Source organism: Corythoichthys intestinalis, chromosome 11, assembly GCF_030265065.1.
Source record: "Corythoichthys intestinalis isolate RoL2023-P3 chromosome 11, ASM3026506v1, whole genome shotgun sequence".
Classification (NCBI taxonomy): domain Eukaryota; kingdom Metazoa; phylum Chordata; class Actinopteri; order Syngnathiformes; family Syngnathidae; genus Corythoichthys; species Corythoichthys intestinalis.
Window position 1 is genome coordinate 31,587,087 of NC_080405.1, and position 20,921 is coordinate 31,608,007.

A 20,921-nucleotide genomic window follows, 5' to 3' on the forward strand; every position below is an offset into this window, starting at 1 on the left:
TGGGTCTTGCAAAGGAATTTGCTCACTCTCATGTGGGCGCAAAGAACACGCAGAAGGAAAAATTTCTTGGGCAACAACCTCCAACACATAGCCCGGGAAAAAGGGCGAAGTGTCATAAGTCACCACATAAAAAATGTTTTGTTATTATTACACCGTCCCTTGTAGTGTAGGCAAACTGCAGCTTTTGGAAGATGTAAAAAGGTTGTCCGCCCGATTGCCTGCCTGAGTGGTCCACTATCCGACAAGCAACAACTGTTTTGTCCAACTGGACTAGCCTATTCCGAAGGGGGAGAGAAAATGACCTCTAAAGGTGTTCATTGCCTCAGACAACCATCTAATGGCACCTTTCTGTCTCCATACAGTTTACATACACATACGGTATATATGAGACATACTGTAAGTCTGACCACAGTATGGTTACATGCATGAAGTTGCATGTTGCATGCATTAAAAAAAGAAAACCTGACTAGTATGTCCCATTTGGTTTGCACAGAGGATAAAACTGGAAGAGTTGAAGGGAGAAGTAAACACTTAAATAGAAAAGTCACATCCTGACGGTAGTTTGGTCTATTTTATGGTTGCTTCTTCACCACAACCTGTCTTCTGGGCTTGAAAGTGACAACAGGCCAGCTAGAATAACACCAGTTTACCCCTTCACCCATCAGCCAAGGCACCCCTGCCCTGCAAACACTCAAGATACTAATTGGAGCAATCCACCCCTGTGGTTTTATGAGTGTGAATGGGAATGACTTATGAGAACCATAGTGCTCAAAATCCTTCTCTGGTTAAAAAAAGTGATTTGTATTAACTGATCCACTCTTGGTAGTTCTAGTGTTAATGAATGATCATGACTGATGTCATTAAGTGTCATCTGGCAAACTATGTCCCTAACTCTGTCTTTTACATCCATTGAAAGGGGAGATAATTTGCCGAATGACACAAAATGACATCTATCATAAGCATTCATTAATGCTTATGGCAGTGTCATGTCATAATTATGATGGTCTTATGACAATCAGATGGCACCACTGTCATTTAAAGTGTTACCAAATTCCATAACTAGCAATTAACGAAACAACCAGAACAGTAACTGAAGAAACAATTAGCACAGAACAAAAATTTTGATTTATTTACTATGTTAGCGCTACAATGCATGCTAGGAGGCATGTTGGATGACAACAGCATTGACAGCAGAGGTTGATTGTCTCCCCCAAGAGAATAGAGATGGCCAAATGAAGGTTCTTGAGCTTTGCAGCTAATTGGTTCAAAGATTTATGGTGGTTCTTTTGGTCTTATGACAGTCTTGTGGTGCCGCTGTCAGATAAAGTGTTACTGGTTGATATCTTTTGGTGTAAATATCGCATAATACAGTGAGGACAGCTGCAGCTTATGGTCCAGTGTGGCTTATCTATGAACAAATGCAGTTTTCGTGTCAAATTTGGTGGGTGGCGGCTTACAGTCAGGTGCGCCTTATAGAGCGAAAATTACAGTAAATAGTTTATATATATTCAATGATGATTTTCGTCCCATCTGGTCTTTCTTTCCCTCTGTCCCTCGTTCTGTGCGTAAACAACACAATACAAATAACCGCTGTGGGAGTGCACCAAACTTCCAATGGATACATTATAGGCGTTTCAGCCTTACGCCATGTCTACACGTAGCAGGGTATTTCGCAAAAAATAACTTTTCTACGGTTTGGCCTATAATCCACACATTTTTTTAGGTATTGAAAATGAATGTTCTTAAAAATTCCTACCAAAGTGAAGATGTTCGAATTCTGAGTTTGTAGCGCCATCATATGGACACTGATAACCTAAGATTGGACTGTGGAAATGTCGCTGTCTGCAACTTTGTGTCTACGTAACTTATTAGACCAGTGTTTACATATAGTCAACCTGGATCCCTTCGCAGTGGGTTTAGATCTACCGTAATTTTTGGACTATAAGCTGCTACTTTTTAACCTCATTTTGAATCCTCCTGCGGCTTATAGTCCAGTGTTGCTTATTTGTTGATTTATTTGGGTTAAAATGTAACACTTTATTTGACAGCAGTGTCGGAAGACTGTCATAAGACCGTCATAATTATGACATGACACTGTCCTTTGCATTATTGAATGCTTATGACAGATGTCATTAAGTGTCATCCGGCAAATTTTGTCACTAAATCCATTTATGGCCACCTCGGATCTGTCGGATCCATTCAAAAGTGAAATAATTTGCCGGATGACACTAAATGACAACTGTCATAATTATTCATTAATGCTCATGACGCCACTGTCTAATAAAGTATTACCAGTTAGTATCTTTTGGTGGAAATATCCTATAATACAGTGAGGAAAGCTGCGACTTATAGTCATGTTGCGGCTTATCTATGAACAAATGCTGTTTTCGTTTCAAATTTGGTCGGTGGCGGTTTAGGTGCGCCTTAGAGTCCGAAAATTACGGTAATTATTAAACAGGTGTTTTTTGCTTCCATTTATTTACAAACTCTAGCATTGCTCCATATTGAGGAAAACGTGTGAAGGACGAGATGGCAGAGAGAGAGGGCAATGATTTTTCGCCCGTTGTTATGAATGCACCGTAATTTGCGCACTATAAGGCGCACCTGACTATAAGCCGCACACTTCAAATTTGGCACGAAAACAGCATTTGTTCATAGATAAGGCGCACTGGACTATAAGCCGCAGCGGTCCTCAGTGTATTATGGGATATTTACACCAAAAGATATTAACTAGTAACACTTTATTTGACAGCGGCATCAGCATGCCGTCATAAAACCAAATGAACCACCGTTAAGCTTTGAACCAATTGGCTGCAAAGCTTTATTGCTTCAAGAAGCTTCGTTTGGCCATCACTGCTCACTTGGAGGAGACAGTCAACCTCTGCTGTCAACACTGTCGTCCAACATGCCTCCTAGCATGCATTGCAGTGCTAAAGATGTAATAAATCAAAATTCATTTTTTTGTGCTAATTATTTCTTCAGTTACTGTTCCAGTTTTTTCATTAATTGCTAGTTATGGTATTTGGTAACACTTTGACAGTGGCGCCATAAGACTGTCATTAGACAATCACAATTATGACATGACACCGTCATGTGCATTAATGAATGCTTATAACAGAAGTTATTTATTGTTATCGGGAAAATTATCTCACTTTTGAATGGATGTAAAACATCCAAGATGGACATAAATGGAGTTAGTTACATAATTTTCCAGATGACACTTAATGACAGATGTCATAAGCTTTCAGTAATGCCCATGATAGTGTCATGTCATAATTATGACTGTCTTATGACGAAGTGTTACCTATTAACCCAAATAAATCAACAAATAAGCCATACTGGACTATAAGCCGCAGGATTCAAAATTAAAGAAGAAAGCCTCCTATAGTTCGAAAAGTACGGTACTTAAAAGCGAATGAATGCGGTTAGCTGTGGATGCTATTTTTTAGTACAAATGTGGTGGTGTATATGTGATTATTTTTCAGGAGGTATGAGGGCAGGATCCTCGGTTTTAAAAAAAACAAACAAAAACAAAACCCTGCTACATGTAGACATGAACTTAAAAGAAACTCAGGTTTGTTTTCTGTGACTGAGCAGGACAGCTTAAAATATTTGAAAACTTGTTCGCTTAAAAGGGGTAAAGTGGAATTTTTGTGAAAAACTTGGAAGCGGTTCGTAAATAAATACATGAACAATTGTATTATAATTTAACACTTAGGGTAGTAAACGTGTTTTATATGACCATGCATTAGGGGTGAGACAAAATATCGTGATGCTTTGTATCCTAATAGGTTATCGATATGCTCCTGCCAAGAATCGAGATATCGTTTTAAAAAGGTGTCAACGTCTAAAAAAATAAAAATGAACCAACAAGTTGCTACCAAAATATTCCACCATAATAGTGTCTCAGTTAACTCTGAGGCTGCATTGATGGTGCTTGACGCCCAACCCATTTAGACTGGGTACGTTCGTTCATTCGAAACTGGAACATTCAGTCATTCGATCTGATTTTCGGGGCATTTACAGGTCACTTGCTGTTCATTTTACGGCATTTACAGTACGTTCCCTGTTGAGTTTGAGTCACTGCCTATTGATTTGGATGATTCCCAGGTCACTTCCTGTTCTGTAACTCAAGATGAACAGGAAGTGACGCATAAAATACCCCCAAATCAACATGAAAGAACTGAAAATAAACAGGTAAATTACCTTAAATCAGGGGTGTCCAAACTTTTTGCAATGGGGGCCAGATTTGGTGTGATAAAAATGTGGGGGGGCCGACCTTGCCTGACGTCCTTTACGTAGAACAATATAAGCAAATTTTAGCAAGCCATTCTGTGTGTCACATTTGCTTCATTATTTTTTTTTAACTGATAATTTCAACAATCTCGCAACTAGCCTTTGTGGCGTTCTCTTTTGACTCTCAGGCTCTTGCGAAATACTGCTGCTGTGAAATGAAACTAGCTTCAAGTTGCTTCAATTTCTCGCTGCGTATCTTCCCTGTAATCTTGTTGTACATCTGCCTTTTAGTGGGTAAATGAGGAGCAGCATTTCGTGTGTAAGCTACTTCATATGCTGGTAGCAGTACTGCTGACCAATTTATTAAGTCTGTGTGCGGGCCAGACGTTATTGATCTTATGACAGAGGCTGGGGGCCCGGATGAAATTTGACCACGGGCCGCACTTTGGACACGTCTGCCTTAAATGGTCTAAAATTACCTCATTGCCTGGCATTGGCTGCCACTGACGTCTACTAGTGATAAACTCATTCCAATTCACAGCAGAAGCTTGTTTTTCTGTTTATTAGTTGTTTGTAGAATATCATAGTGATTTCCTGACCAATGTATCGATAATCGTTGTATCGCCATCGTGAGGTACCAAGAGGTTCCCACTTCTACCATGCATTACTCAGGTGCTATTCAAAAAAACCTCATTGTACATAAACACCAGGATCATATAAACAAGTAGACACTCCCATACATTTACTCACCAGTCATCTTCCACTTACCATACATCCACATCCGCTGTTGTTACTTCTGCTTATTGGTTAAAAATGCTTTGTTAGACTTCCGTAAAGCAATCATTCTTACTCTATTTCCTACTAATGTACTTTGAACACAATGTGCAAGCAGTTAATTTCCGCAACTTGATTTCCTCCTTCAGCGACCAGAACTACATTATCAGCTTTGTGGTTCCTAACCAGAAGAAACTAATGGAACTGGCCAAGCAAGGAGGATTGCTCGCACCTTGGGAGGAAATCTGCACTAATCCCAAAATGGAGACAGAGGTCTTGAGGGAGATCAAGGAGGTTGCTGCTAAAAGTAGGTGCTTTTTGTCTTTTGAGGCAACTCCTAATTTTATATTTTTCACGCTCTACATCTAAAATGTCTTCTCTTCCTCAGTTAAACTGCAGCGCTTTGAAATTCCCACGAAAGTCCATCTGAGCCCGGAACCATGGACACCTGAAACCGGTCTGGTCACAGATGCATTTAAGCTGAAGCGCAAAGAGCTGAAGAACCACTATCGTCACCACATAGAGAGAATGTATAGTGGCAAATAACACCCACATTCTCTCCCAAGAGGCTTTATTTCCACTTGACCACTTTTATTGCCTGTAAATAGTTTCCTGTGAATTCTGTGGGGTTCTGTCTTGTGGTCCAGAAGCACACAATTGAAAACGAGCTGAACGTGGAATTTGAAGCTGTCGATCGATAGCCTTCGATCGTTAAAGATGTGCAAGGATAGCTGCTTTTTTGAAGGTTTTTTTTTCTCTTCGGTCACCCTTAAAGAATCACTCCACTTGTCGCTAAAACTGTGCTGTTACATTCATGAACTTACTGATCGTGATGCTCTTTTTATTAGTTGGAGTACTGATGTTACTGTGCCTTGGGTCCGCAGCACTTACTGTATGGCGTCGGCGGAATTCCGCGTTTTGCTTAGTCGTCAAATGGTTTCAACAGCCCTGTGAAACATTTACATGAAGAGTGAGGTCACCAACACCCCTATCCAGAGATATGCTTGACACAACCTCGACTTAATTTATTCTGGCTAATTGTATTCATGCTATTTATATCAAATAATGCTGAAGAAAGACCAAATGTGTAACCATAATGACTCAGGAACACCAGCAGCAGATGTTTATTCTTGGGACACTGCCAAAAGTGGGTTGTTTGCACTTGGAACATGCTTGGTAGTAGCAGCTTCACTTTTAAAGGGGAAAATGATCATGTTAATATCTTGAGTGTTTTATATGTACTGAACTCATTTGTACACAAAGCACTCTGTTCTGATCACAGGCCTTATTGTTCAAGTTGTTTCTTGAAAATAAATACCTTTTTCATATGACTTCATTATAAGACAAAACAGTTGAAATGAGATCACTCAGCTATTCCAGTCTTGAAAACGGAACCGGTCACTAGCGATCTTCCACACGGGCTGGTCGTTATTAGGTGACGCCTGAGCCGTTAAAAGAAAGTTCTGGTTGAAGAAACGTTGCTTGTTCCCCTCAAACTTGACCATCCCGCCAGTCACAACCAGCAGAGTCATCTGACCTTGGGTTGCTAGATCTGGAAAACGCAGGTGAGATTAGTAAACCACTTTTCAGTCCTTCAACTGTAATACTAAGGGTGTAACGGTACATGTATTTGTATTGAACCGTTTCGCGACATGGTGCCCGGTTCGGAACAGAGGCGTACCGAACGGGTTTGTTGTAATGTAACCCTTTTCGAGGCTGTGGGTTGATCAGGTTATTTTCTTTGTGTAAATTATATTTACTCAGTCTTCTCTACTATGAGGACCAACACGGTAGGACAGTATAACCCAGAAACGTCAAAGGCGCTACAACGAGGTCAATCAGCCAATGCGCACCAGTCGCAGTGCGGCCGAGTGTTAGACGCGTCCCAGAAGCGGCTCAACACGACGCACGCGAAAAGAACGGCAGAGTTTATTATTTGACGCGAGACGCGACCATCCTGCGTCAATACTACTACCGGCAGCTAGGATCGGGCAGACCGGAAGTCACTCGTGTAAAAATACGGTGGATACGGTCGATTTTCAAACTATTATGCAATCGTAACCAACTGTTTGAGTCCATCAGATCTCTTGAGTGGTAGATAGGGGCACAGTTGACTTGTCTTTGTTGATTTACTGCTGTCTTCTCTGCTATAATAACCAACACAGCCCCGTGTTCAATACAAAACCCTCCTACCACAACAAAACAAGTAGGAACTAATAGTTCCGTAGGAACTAAAGTTATACAACATAAAATATACAATATAAATGAATACTGCATCACATTTGTAAAATATAAACATATAACTGAAATGAGCTAAAACACCTGTAATTAATACACAGATCATGCTTACACAAATTTATTAATTTCTGTGTGGCGCTTTAACTTGAGAAAATCCACCAGTAAAGCTTTTGAAAACCATAAGAAGAAGAAAAAAAGATTCATTGAGGCATTTCGTTTGTAAAATACATGTTAAAATCTTTGTCATTGGGATTGCTTTTCTCTTAAGCACAGGACTTTTTTCTTCTTTCTTTTATAAAGAAAGCTGACCAATACGTGGGGTCTGAAAGGCAAATTGTTGTTTGATTACCTTTAAATACCCGCTACTTTTGGAGCAGAATTCTAGCTTTGTGTATAGGCTAATGTGTTCCTATTAGAGCTGGGAATCTTTGGGCACCTAACGATTCGATTACGATTCAGAGGCTCCGATTCGATTATAAAACAAGTATTGATGCACCACCCTCTTTTTTTTAAATGTTTACATTAGTTCCAAAATTGTTCAAAAATCCTCTCAGGCTAAACCAAACTACTATTTCGGTATCAAGTTAACATATAACAGTAAACAAATATACAAAAAATAACAGTAAATAACTCCAGTCCCCATTCTGTATCAGCAGCTTTAAACTACATTCAATTAATTTAATGTTGTGAATCAACTGTTAAAGTTGCTCCCGTTATTCCATAATTTCCATTCTACTTTTGTCAGTTTTAAAACTATTTCATCATTTAAAGATAGATTCAAGACAAGATTCTGCCAATTTAGGAGTATTTTAGATAAAAACTTAATTAGGTTCGCTACAACAGAGCCTTCTACTCGAGAGGTCTACTGCTTTAAGATGGCGGCTGTTTACTTACGCCAGAAAGTCTGTCAATTCGCATCTCTGTTCAATATTACATGTTCTAACACAGACGTCGTCTGTCATTTTGCTTCTAGTTCTACATATATATGATATCTACTGTAGCCGTATGTTTGTAGCAACTAGCAACTGGGCGTTGTTTGTAGCGGCTGTCAGCCGCAGTCAGGTATGATTGTTTTTTCATCTAAGGGCATGAGTTGAACATGATATTTACTCTCGGTCCGTTCCTCATTGCGTCCCAAAGACCGCGCTGACTGTGTTTTACTTCCGCTTTACCTGGTATAATTCAATAATCGGAATTTGGATATTTGTGAATTGTTCTCGAAAGTTCCACGGCCAAATCGCGAATAATCTCAGAATCGGAAATTTCGCTCGCCTCTAGTTCCTATTGTTGAAAGCACAAAGGTGTGTAATAAACAACTAGTACATTTATATTTTGCATTTTGTTTTCTTACCCGAAAATGAACCGAACCACAACCTCAAAACCGAGGTACGCACCGAACTGAGATTTTTGTGTACTGTTACACCCCTATGTAATACGGTCTTGTGGTCCCACTAACCGTGTACTGGTTGACAATCCAGCGTATGTAGTTGGAACTCACTAGAAGGGAGCGCCTCGAAGAACTCCCCGAGGGCATCTAGTCCGGACACGGTGTTACCATTCCACACCAGCGTTGCCTTATCCAAGTACAGTCTGGTCAGGTTCTGAGATAAAAGCAATCAGACATTACATTACAAAGTTCTTTAATTTTGTCATGACCAAGTAAAATGTAGGAGTGGGAACCTCTTGTTACCTCACGATAACGATGATCTGACAATATGGCGATACAACGATTATCGATACATTGTTCAGGAAATCATTCTAGGATATTCTACAAAGAACTAATAAAAAGAAAAGCTTCTGCTGTGAATTAGAATGAGTTTATCACTAGTAGACGTCCAATCCATTTGAAGTGGGAGGGATGGCAGCGAATGAACGCCTCCCAGTTCAAACGGATTGAACGTCTATAGCAGTCATTGGCAGCCAATGGTAGGCAATGAGGTAATTTTTGGCCATTTAAGGTGATTTACCTGTTGATTTTGGGGTATTTTATGTGTCACTTCCTGTTTATTTTGAGTTACAGAACAGGAAGTGACCTGGGAATCACCCAAATTATTAGGTAGTGACTCAAACTCAACAGGAAATGACCTGTAAATGAACAGCAAGTGACCTGTAAATGCCCCGAAAAATCTGACAGAATGACCGCAAATGCTCTGGTGTCGAAATAGTGCTGCAACGATTAATCGATTAACCCTATTTGATTTGGAAAAAGAAGATTCAAATTAAATTTTACTGCGTCGAGTATTTGTTTAATTAAAGTGGCGTTGTAATGGTTTGTTACGAAAGTGTTTGCATTTATTTTCATTGATTTGGGTGAATACACGACCCTCTAGTCTACCTCATTTCACATGGCTGAATCCATCTGCTCCCTGTTAAGACCAACATAAGGTAAGTTTTTGTTTAAGCTAATTATTCTTTTTAAATACATTCGTAATTTAGTTCAATTTAGCCATTTTTTGTGGGAATATGTGTGAGCCATTTGTTAAGAGAATTGTAAAAAAGCGTTAGCATTTTATAGCATTTAAGCTAGCAGACTTTTGCTATGTAAGTTAGCCAATTGTTCTTTTGTTGTACATAGATCTTTTTTTATATACCGTGCGAGGCTCAGCTCAGGTATTTTAATTTTTTTATGTTCCTTATCCGATTACTCGATTATTCAAAATGAATAGTTCATCGATTAATCGGCTAGCTGCAGCCCTATTTCGAATGAACGAACGTTCCCAGTCTAAATGGATTGGGCGTCGAGCACCGTCAATAGCAGCCTCTGAGACACTATTATGGTGGAAGATTTTGATAGCAACTTGTTGCCCCCCCCCCCCCCCCCCTTTTTTTTTTTTTTTAAACACTGACGCCTTTTTAAAACGGTATCTCGATCCTTGGCAGGAACATATCGCTAACCTTTTGGGATACAAAGTGTCACGATATATCACCATTTCGATATTTTGTCTCACCCCTAATTACAACATCATAAGACGATGACCAACAATTGACAATGCGAGGCCCCAAACAGGATGTTCTTGGTAGTGACCACTGAGCTTCAAATGCTTTAATTTTTTTTTTTAGGACCAGCGGTAGATCACATATCGGGTTGACCCAACTGCATCCATTTTGAAGGCAGAAAATTTACATAACGTATGTAGCAAGTTTTAATATGAACGCAGAAGTGGCTGTTGTGGTTTGATTAAATTAAATTGTATCATCGTCTCTACATTTGATCTCCCTTTTGTTACATACATTAACTGGCAACTGCCACAAAACTACTGAATAAGTGAAGTTTTTTTATGAACAAAAACATAAATTGAATGTCCAAAAGAGACTTGCTGTCACCTAGTGGCCATTATTAAGAAGACAGTCATTCAATACTGTACTTGCCCAGTTTATGAATTTAAGCGCAAGCCATTTCCCTAAAAACAAAGCCGTAGGTTTGCATTGGGACTGTAGGGACATAACACTACCAACTTTTCAGGAGGCTCAAATTGTACCCACCGTTTTTTAAACCAACCTTATTTGCATTATATAATGACTGTTATGACGACAGTTATATAGGTAATTTAGACTGTCTTCCCATATGTTGTAAGAATAGAATTAACCCTACCAATATTAAGCAAATTATTTTCATTATGTTCAGACTTACATTTACCCCTTTTCAGTTGCTGAATGTGCTTGTCCCCCCCCCCCCCCAAATGCACGTTTCATTGGCACACGCACATAGCCCCAATACAGACAACATCTCGACAACATACCGCCTCCTCCGACGAGAAGGAATATTAGAAGGTTTTTTTTTTTTTTTGGCCAGCAGCAGCTACTGTAAGTACTGTAAAAATGTTGAGGTGGGCACACACCATGAATTTTGCTACTCAAAGTCCAACCTGCATCATATTACATATTGCATAACATTAAACTGAACATGCCAACCGGCAAAAGTCGAGTAGGAAGCTGCTTTAAAGAGCATATGACACCAGAAAAAAAGTCTTAAATGGCATTATTATGTGAATTAGAATCATATTTTGAGACGATTCGACTATATACAACAATTTAGCAAAGCGCAGATGACGAGAAATTAGTCTTTTAATCTGCCGGTTAGCCACGCCTACCATTATAGGGCTTTAGCGTCCCCAACAGGTGGATGACGTCAGCGGTAGACTGGGCTCATCGGTTTTACTATTCAGCCCATTGAGGGGGAATTGTTCAGAACGAGGAAAACGTGACGAAGAGAGCCGCAAAATGTCATTGTTTCTGTCTCTTTACTTCCATATTTTTACAGGATATTCTTTTTATCCAAGTATTTTCCCCAATTGCTAAATAAATGGCATGGTCAAGACAAATAACAATCTTGTGCTAAATGGAATATGAAATAATAAAAATCAATTTATTCAAGACGACATGGCAAAATTACTACATAATGGTCAAAACTGTCGACTTCACCTTTACTGTCGCACCTCCCGAACGATATTTTATGACACCTAAATCGGACATATGTCATTTCCCTTCCCCGGCTTCGGAGAATGTAAACAAACCAGAAGGAGTGACAGCTAGCCGACATGCTAACCCGAACCGAGTGATGTTTCAAAGTCTTCAAAGCGGAAAATCACACAAAGCTATCCTGGATTATTTGAAATGACGACCCGGTTGTCGAATGTCTTAGCGGATCGGCAAACCGCCCGGCGGAGAGCAATTTACAGTTCGTTCCCCGGAGGAGGGTGGCTGGAGCTAACGCAGCTAACGTGCTGCTGCTAATGCATTAGGAGAGCTTTTTACATGCCTATCAATGATCAAACGTAAGTAGTCCTTCATTTAAAGGAAGTTTGTAGTGTTTACTTTGTAATCGCTGTATTCGTATTTGACATAATACAAAACAAGATGTTTACTCACTTCCTCGTAAGTCCAATGGTCCCACAGTAAATATCCACGGTGAATGGGAACCTTTTGAAACTCCAAAAAGGCGCATACGCCTCTCCCTCATACAGAATAATTTTTCTGCAGCCGTTTGGCTGGCGTGATGCGAAAAATAAACGTATTAATCCGCAAAATCAGCTGAATCCTTCATCCTCATACACAACAGTACACTGTAGCGTGAAGAGGACGTCTTCTACCGTACACGTCACAGCGCCCTCCTCCTCAATGCAAGACCGAAGCCGGAAGTCACTCATTTTCCTGGCGCGGGATTCAAAAAACTAAATAAATATAGCGATCGCTTCCACACACATCCAAGCGGTCCATATCATTCAGGAGCATAAAATACGGCGTGTATTATGAAATAAACATGCTTTTTCGTGTCACAGGCACTTTAAGAGAAGTGTCCTCCCGTATATGTTTTCTACTGTTAAATAAACTGTGAGAAATGTAGTGAACCGAGGTTTACCCCTTCTCCCTAATTGTCATTTTATTCATGTGGTCTCAAAGCAGCCTAAAAGCTTTCATTTTTTCGTTAAGTTTGGCTGTGCTTATGGACAAAAGCAGTAGTGTTCTACCTGAAGGGAGGCTCCATTTTTATTTGTTTTTGTTATTCCCTGACTATTCAGTTATATTTCATTTATTTAAACAATGTTGAGTGTTCTTAGGACAAACGTTTATTTTTTGCATTCCTTGATTGTTAAGAGATTATTAACAAGTTTGTATTTATTGTGTATGTTAATTTATGTTCAAATATTGCAATCTAAATTAGCCAATTAATTAGGTTCATATCCGTGATACAGTACAGTAGTTGGTACAGTAGTGCAGTACATGATGAAATTAGAACACATAAAACACATTGTCAAGTTCTAAATTTTTTGGGAACCTCAACTCTTGCCCGAACTTGAAAAGGCTTTGTTCAAGGGAAAGGACGTGGACAATTCAAAATGTTTTTCTCCTTTTATTTTTCTTTTGTTTTGGAGAACTTCTTGCGTTTAGCTTCTTTCTTTTAGTTTCTTTTTAGGTTATAAACCTAGGCACAGAAAATATAGTGTTAAATCAATCATCAATACAATATAATACTGAATATGCTTTCAGTAAAACACAATTTAAGTTTAAAACATCCCAGGTTAATATTATTTAACACAATCACCATTAGCCACCAACCAAACTCAATACAAACCAAATAAACATAATAGCAAGGAATGGTCTTACCAGCAGTCTTTCCATTGAATTGTAAGAGTTGAGTGTTTGTTCTGACTGCACTGGTGCCCAGGTGCTTTAAATGAGAGTGGTTGGTGAATTGTGAGTGGCTACTAGAGGTGTGCAAAATTTCCGATTCTTAGATTATTCGCGATTCGGCCGTGGAAGATTCGAGAACGATTCACAAACATCCAAATTCCGATTATTGAAATATGCCAAGTAAAGCAGAAGTATAACACACTCAGCGCGCCGCGCGGTCAATGAGGAACGGAGCGAGAGTAGCTAAACATCATGCTTCTCATTACCCGGCCCCTCGGGTAATGCCAATGCTCAACTCACGGCTCTAGCTCAACTCATGCCACGAGATAAAAAAAAACACAACAACATACCTGACTGCTGCCGAAAAGCTGCTACAAAGTACATCCACATAATGTTACGGTAGATATCATTTATATAGGACTAGATGCATTATAGATTCGGTAGCGTTAGCAGCACACCTACAAAAAGCTAGATGCGGGCGTTAGTAAACAGCCGCCATCTTAAAGCAGTACACTTCCCTGCAAAGCTGTTGTAGCGAACCAGTACACTTCCCTGCAAAGCTGTTGTAGCGAACCTTCCAAGCAAACCTAATTAACTTTTTATCTAAAATACTCCTAAATCGGTAAAACATTGACTTGAATCTATCTTTAAAATAGTTTTAAAACTTTCACATGTCGAAAGTAGACGAAAGGGAAATTATGGAATAACGGGAGCAATTTTAGCAACTTTAACAGTTGATACACAACATTAAATTAATTGAATGTAGTTTAAAGCTGCTGATACAGAATGGGGACTGGAGTTTTTTATTTACTATTATTTCTGTATATTTGTTTACTGCTATATGTTAACTTGATACTGAAATAGTAGTTTGGTTTAGCCTGAGAGTATTTTTGAACAATTTTGGAATTAATGTACAAAACATTAATTAAAAAAAAAAAAAAAGAGGAGGGGGGTGCATCAATAATCGTTTTATAATCGAATCGGAGCCTCTGAATCGTAATCGTAATCGAATCGTTAGGTGCCCAAAGATTCCCAGCTCTAGTGGCTATCCTAATGCACCCAGGTGTTTTCAATAGGAGAGATGCAGTGAAGTAACCAGTGTTTGTGTTGAATCTCCCTCTGCCGCCATCTGGTGTACAGGTGTGGAACTGCAGTATTTCAGGTTTGACTTGACACACATAATTAGATTAAGTGTTAAATAGGGGTGTGACAAAATATTGAAATGGTGATATATCGTGACACTTTGTATCCCAAAAGGTTATCGATATGCTCCTACCAAGAATCGAGATATCGTTTTAAAAAGGTGGCAAGGGCTATTGGCAAGCCATGACATTGACTGGATGAGTCTTTCTCCAAGGAATGCTTTAACAGTTTTAGGTCTGTGGCATGATGCATTGTCATCTTAGAAACTGACAAACATATTTTCAACTGAAGGGATACGAAACCCGTCTAAAATTTCAATCTAAACTTGTGCATTTATTGAAGATTTAACCACAGCCATCTCCCCAGTGCCTTTGCCTGACATGCAGCCCCATATCATCAAGGACTGAGGGAATTTTGATGTCTTCTTCAGGCAGTCATTTTTGTAAATCTCACTGGAACGGCACCAAACAAAAGTTCCTGCATCATCACCTTGTCAAGAGTCAATAATCTGCATTGGACAAGGTGTCAAGAGTCAACAATCTGCATTGGACAAGGTGATGATCCTGGAACTTTTGTTTGGTGCTGTTCCAGGGAGACCTTAAATGGCCCAAAATTACCTAATTGCCTGGCATTGACTGCCACTGACAGCCATAGACGTTCAATCCATTTGAAGTGGGGGGATGAACATTCGTTCATTCCCTGCCACCGTCCCACTTCAAATGGATTGGACGTCTACTAGTGATAAACTCATTCCAATTCACACTAGAAGCTTGTTTTTCTGTTAATTAGTTGTTTGTAGAATATCCTAGAATGATTTCCTGACCAATGTATCGATAATCGTTGTATCGCCATATCGTCATATCATCGTTATTGTGAGCTTTGTATCACAAATCGTATCGTATCGTGAGGTACCAAGAGGTTCCCACTTCTAGTGTTAAATGACATGAATATGCAAAAGGAAATACTGTATTGACAGTGTAGTGGAAACATTTGATGCCAAAGGAGTATTTTCACAGCAAGGTGTGGTGAAATAAGTCACTCTACTGTGAATTCTAAATTTGTAGACAAGTTAACTCATTGGCTACCAATGACGGCCATAGACGTCCAATCCATTTGAGCTGGAGGACTAGCAGGAATCATTAGTCAGTTAAAGGGACATAATTAAGCAATTTTAAAAGTAGTTTCTTGAAAATTGCCATTTTTAGTGTTCCAAAATCAGCTAGAAACACTGGCACGTGCAGCGGGGGGCGGAGGGTGCTTGAGCACCTGCCCATTTGCCCCTGCATGCCCAAAGTGCCCCTTTTGACTGGGCTTTTCTTTTTTGGGTGTGTATGTGTGTGCTGGCTGACTATGCAGCCACGCCACCAAGTACTTTTCTTGAACACTGAAAAGACCTTTAAAAAAAAACAAACAAACAAACAAAAAAAAAACGTCTATGTGCCGCTAAGTTTTTATGTATTTTGTGGTCAAATTAATATTTTTGTATTGTTTACGCTCGCCACACTAGTTAAGTGTTCTGTCTTCTCTCCCTTCACAATGCTATTGAAAGAAAAAAAAGTTAAGAAAACTTTAGAAATAAAAGCAAGGAGGTGGAGAAATAAACAAACTATCCCTATATGCAGCAGATTTCCTCCTCTTTGTTTCTGACCCACACAACACTATCTCCGTGGCCCTAGCTGTTGTCACTAAATATGGACTTGTGTCCGGCTATAAATTAAATCCGTTTAAAAGCGTACTATTTCCAATTAATGAAAAAACTCAACAGTTGAACTTCAAAGACTTCCCTTTTACGGTGGCTAAAGACCATTTTATTTACTTAGGCGTGGAGATCACTTACAACTATAAAAGCTTTTTTAAGAGAAATTTCACTAATGCACTAAATAAGGCAAAACAAGAAGTAAAGGGATTGTCAAATGTGCGTCTGTCCCTTGTGGGAAGGATTAATTCAGTAAAAATGTATATACTGCCCAAATTTCTTTGTTTATTTAAAATGATCCAAGTTTTCATTTGTAAAGCCTATTTCAAAGAATTGGATAAAACCTGATAATGTTCATCCGGAACAAAACCACCCCTCGAATTAGGAGAGAGTTTCTGGAAAAAAAAACGTGAACATGGGGGCCTCGCTCTACCAAATTTCCGCTACTACAACCCCTAGCAAAAAGTATGGAATCACCTTTTTTTTTTTTTTTTTCGAATTCCACCACAGGTTTTCATTAGGGTTGAGATCTGGGCTATTTGCAGGCCCAGACATTGACTGGATGAGTCTTTCTCCAAGGAATGCTTTAACAGTTTTAGCTCTGTGGCATGATGCATTGTCATCTTGTAAAATGACAAACATATTTTCAATTGAAGGGATAAGAAAGCTGTCTAAAATTTCAATGTAAACTTGTGGATTTATTGAAGATTTAACCACAGCCATCTCCCCAGTGCCTTTGCCTGACATGCAGCCCCATGTCACCAAGGACTTAGGGAATTTTGATGTTTTTATTCAAGCAGTCATTTTTGTAAATCTCACTGGAACAGCACCAAACCAATTGAACGTCTATGGCCATCAGTAGCAGCCAATGCCAGGCAATGAGTAATTTTGGGCCATTTAAGGTCATTTACCTGTTGATTTTCAATTACTTCCTGTTAATTTTGGGGTATTTGATGGGTCACTTGCTGTTTATTTTGCGTTACAGAACAGGAAGTGACATGGGAATCACCTGAATGAATAGGCAGTGACTCAAACTCAACAGGAAATGACCTGTAAATGCTCTAAAATGAAAAGCATGTGACCTGTAAATGCCCCGAAAATCGGACCGAATGACTGAATGCGCTGGTTTTGAATGAACAAACGTTCCCAGTCTAAATGGATTAGGCGTCGAGAACTGTCAATGGCAGCCTTTTTTTTTTTTTTTTTTTTTTTTAAATTGACACCTTTTTAATACGATATCTCGATTCTTGACAGGAGCGTATCTATAACCTTTTGCGATACAAAGTATCACGATATATTACCATTTCAATATTTTGTCACACCCCTACTGGCCACCATGTAAAATTTCGAAACTATATCGAGGTGCTGACCCAGCATGCCCAAGATGTGGTCTTGCCCAAGCCAATTTGAGCCATATGTTTTGGGTGTGCCCAAGGCTGTATGCATTCTGGAGAGAAATTTTCACAACGTTATCCTCCTTACAAAATAAGGGCATTGCGCCAAACTGTTTAACAGTGCTGTTTGGGAATGTCCCATCAAACATATTAGTTTCCTCTAGGCGTGCACGATATCCATTTTTTGAAACCGATATCGATAACTTCCTGCTCCTCAAGGCCGATACCGATATGTTAACCGATAATCTATATATAATTTTTCAATGTATATTCACCTGAGTTTTTGAACACCTCTAGGTCAAAAATACTAGTGGTTGATTCAGCATAGATTTGCCTTTGACCGAACCAGAATTTTCATGATGACATGAACATTATTATAATGAACAAAACACAGGCAAGAAGTTTTGACTTCAAATAAAGTGCCCATTGCCCATATTAATTTTTTCAAATAAACATAATTTGAGTCAATCACTATCAATCAGTCAATATCATTGACGATGTGTTCCCCAACAATTAGCACTGATCTAAAACAAACAAACCCAACAGGTATTGTGCTTTGTCAGCAGATAAAACATTTGGTGCAACAGGAGAGGAGACTTTTTGTCGTCTTGGTCCGTGAAACAACTTTCTTAACCTGGCAATTATAGAACAGCAAGCCTATCAATAACAAAAAGGCCTCTCAAGAACTTGTAAACATAACACTGTAAAATGCAAACATTTGCTAATTGCCGTAGTAAGGTTTATAAATCAGTGAAGGAAAAATACAGCCTCTAGAACAGTAACAAAACTTTGCATACTGGCAAAACAGGAGTGGAAACAAATGCACACATCCCAATCCGACACTGTGCCATAAATATTAGTAATAGGCCCGATAATATATAATGTTATTGGATTTATTGGGATGACGTCATAATTCCTATTATCGGACCGATAATTATCGTGCACCTCTAGTTTCCTCACACCAGGCCCAGTGCAATACCTTTTATTACCCTACTTGCAAGGCACAGGATTTTACTTAATTGGGGAAAAAACACTGACCCTCCATCTTTTAAGCGCCTGATTGAAGAAGTTATCTCCATTCTAAAACTGGAACACCTAAGACATGTTGTGAACGGCTCTCTCCGGACATACACAAAAACATGGCAGCCATTTTTTACCTTTTTTGAGACCTGATCTAAAAGATAGCTCCAATTATTATCTCAGCTGCTACAGCTTCACCCCCCTTTGTTCTTCTTCAGTTTAGTCTGATTTCCATATATTGTCTTGCAAACAATGCTGAATTTGTATTACCCTTGTGAAATATGCTCAGGTGCTGTCCAGTTTTACCTTCCTACTAGTGCGGCAACGATTAATCGATTAACTCGAGTATTCGATTAGAAAAAAATATTCAAATATCAAAAATTTTGTTGCTTCGAGTTTTTGTTTAATTAAAGTGGCGTTGTAATGGTTTATTTTGAAAGTGTTTGCATTTAGTTTTATTGATTAGGGTGGATACACTGCCATCTGGTCTGCCTGTTTTCACATGGTTGAATCCAACTACTCCCTGTTAAGACCAACGTAAGCTAAGTTTTTGTTTGATGTTTTTGTTGCTAATGTTTTTTAGTGCATACATAATTTGGTTTATAGGTATATTTAGCGGTTTTTTTGTGGGAATATGTGTCTGAACCATTTGTTAAGAGCATTGTAAAAAACTTAAGCATTTTATAGAATTTAAGCTAGCGGACTTTTTCTATTTAAGTTAGCCAGTTATTCTTTTGTTGTACATAGATCCTCTTTTTTCTTGTTGTTGTTAAAATTATACCGTTCGGTCCTTATCCAATTACTCGATTATTCGAACTAACTAGTCCATCGATTAATCGACTAATAAAATATTCGATAGCTGCAGCCCTACTTCCTGCAGAGCCTATTTGTCCCCCTTGAGTCTTCGTGACTCCGAAGTAGAAATGTCAAACTAAGTAGCCATCTTTTGCATCCTAGACTACGTATTTGTGTTTGGTCTGCCTATGTTGTTTTTCCCCAACTGCTGCTTCCATGTCAATTTGTGGATGTGGTTCATATTGTTTGTGTGTGTGTATATTGTTGTGTGTTGTGTTACTATGATAAAACCAATAAAAAAGATTTGAGCAGAAATAAAAGCTTCCGTGGAATCTGATTTTTTTTTTTTTTTTTTTTAATATATTTAAGGTTTATATTTCATTAGGTAGACATGCCTCACAGGAAAAAAGATTGAGGGATAAGAAAAAAGGAGCTGGATGAGACTGCTAAAGGCAGTGGATCGTTCATCAGCTGGGTGAAGAGCACAATCGGTAAGATTAACACAGTTTGCAAGGATATTCAGGTATAAAATACAACAATTATAAACACAATTACAATGTTATTGTCCTATAACTTTTTTGTCATTATTGATTATTATGTGCTATAATTGTCAAATATGGATGATAATGAAATAATAGTTTTGAAAAACTGCTGATGGTGGCTCAGTGAACCTCTGATGTGGGTTGTTCTCAGATGAACAACAAGTTGAGGAAGGAAAGTTTTGATATACTGTGTAGTAAGTCTCTCTCCTTCATTCCCTCACTCACACGCAGAGGTGCTACTGTTGTTAATTATACTGAAAAGCTGGTTAAACAGTAAGTTATGTTGTTGTAAGGTGTGTTAAATTCTTGTTCATGTGACCCTTTTGATCTAGCAGCACCTCCCCCTCCATCGGTCTCTGCACGGCCCTTAAGAAACGTCACTCACCCTTCTCTTCTTATCCATGCAGTCGTAGTAAATGTTGACGAATTCCTCCGAATATCTGCAGGACTGGTCCACATGGGTCCTAAAATCCTGGGAGGGAAGAATAAGTTTTGCATCCTGTTGATTTTGTTTCTTCACGTGCACGTCTAACACTAGCTAGATGCTAACAACATTGTGCTGTCTGTCGCCTCAAAATTGTGTAGATTGGACCTTACCAACGTAGCTGCCATGACAAAACCTGTTCGTAGTGATTCAGAAAGACGCTGGAGAGTTAATATCAAGAAAATATGCAACAAGGATCTTATATTGACTATTTCAAATCTTTTTTTTTTTCGACGGTTGCTCTGTGGTGGAAGTGATTATTGTTTAACTACCAGTAGAGGTAGCTTGACCTATCAACGTAAAAGACTTGCGGGTTACACGGAATGTGGTTGTCCGCAGAAATTATACCATCTCATCGCGTATGTTTTTTAAATACATATTTAGTTGCATGCGCATCTACAATGTACAGCATTTCAACATTTTACATTGAAGAATATCGTGTTTTATTTTATTGTGAAAGGTTCAAC

The 20,921-nt window shown here is 38.9% G+C and overlaps 2 protein-coding genes across 9 annotated transcripts in view; one reads left to right on the plus strand and one right to left on the minus strand.

The window, feature by feature from the left end:
* Positions 1 to 6,350, plus strand: part of acsl4a (acyl-CoA synthetase long chain family member 4a) — a 23,192-nt gene extending 16,842 nt beyond the window's left edge. For 5 of the 7 annotated variants that reach the window (XM_057849738.1, XM_057849740.1, XM_057849739.1 and 2 more), the window contains 2 exons: positions 5,160 to 5,317; positions 5,399 to 6,350. In XM_057849738.1, coding sequence (XP_057705721.1) covers positions 5,160 to 5,317; positions 5,399 to 5,556 — 316 coding nt within the window. In that variant the 3' untranslated portion in view covers positions 5,557 to 6,350. The remainder of the gene's footprint in view (positions 1 to 5,159; positions 5,318 to 5,398) is intronic. The other 2 variants (XM_057849736.1, XM_057849737.1) reach the window with 1 other exon arrangement.
* On the minus strand, positions 5,405 to 20,857 carry nxt2 (nuclear transport factor 2-like export factor 2). 2 transcript variants are annotated; one of them, XM_057849747.1, is made up of 4 exons: positions 20,568 to 20,857; positions 20,356 to 20,442; positions 8,747 to 8,849; positions 5,405 to 6,562 (listed from the first exon to the last, which is right to left on the minus strand). In XM_057849747.1, the coding sequence occupies exons 1-4, from the start codon at positions 20,580 to 20,582 to the stop codon at positions 6,378 to 6,380; spliced, it is 390 nt and encodes a 129-aa protein (XP_057705730.1). In that variant the 5' UTR covers positions 20,583 to 20,857; the 3' UTR covers positions 5,405 to 6,377. The 2 variants fall into 2 exon arrangements, with proteins under 2 accessions (XP_057705730.1, XP_057705729.1); XM_057849746.1 differs by having other exon boundaries at positions 5,417 to 6,562; positions 8,705 to 8,849; positions 20,568 to 20,808.
* Between the last annotated feature and the right edge of the window lie 64 nt (positions 20,858 to 20,921).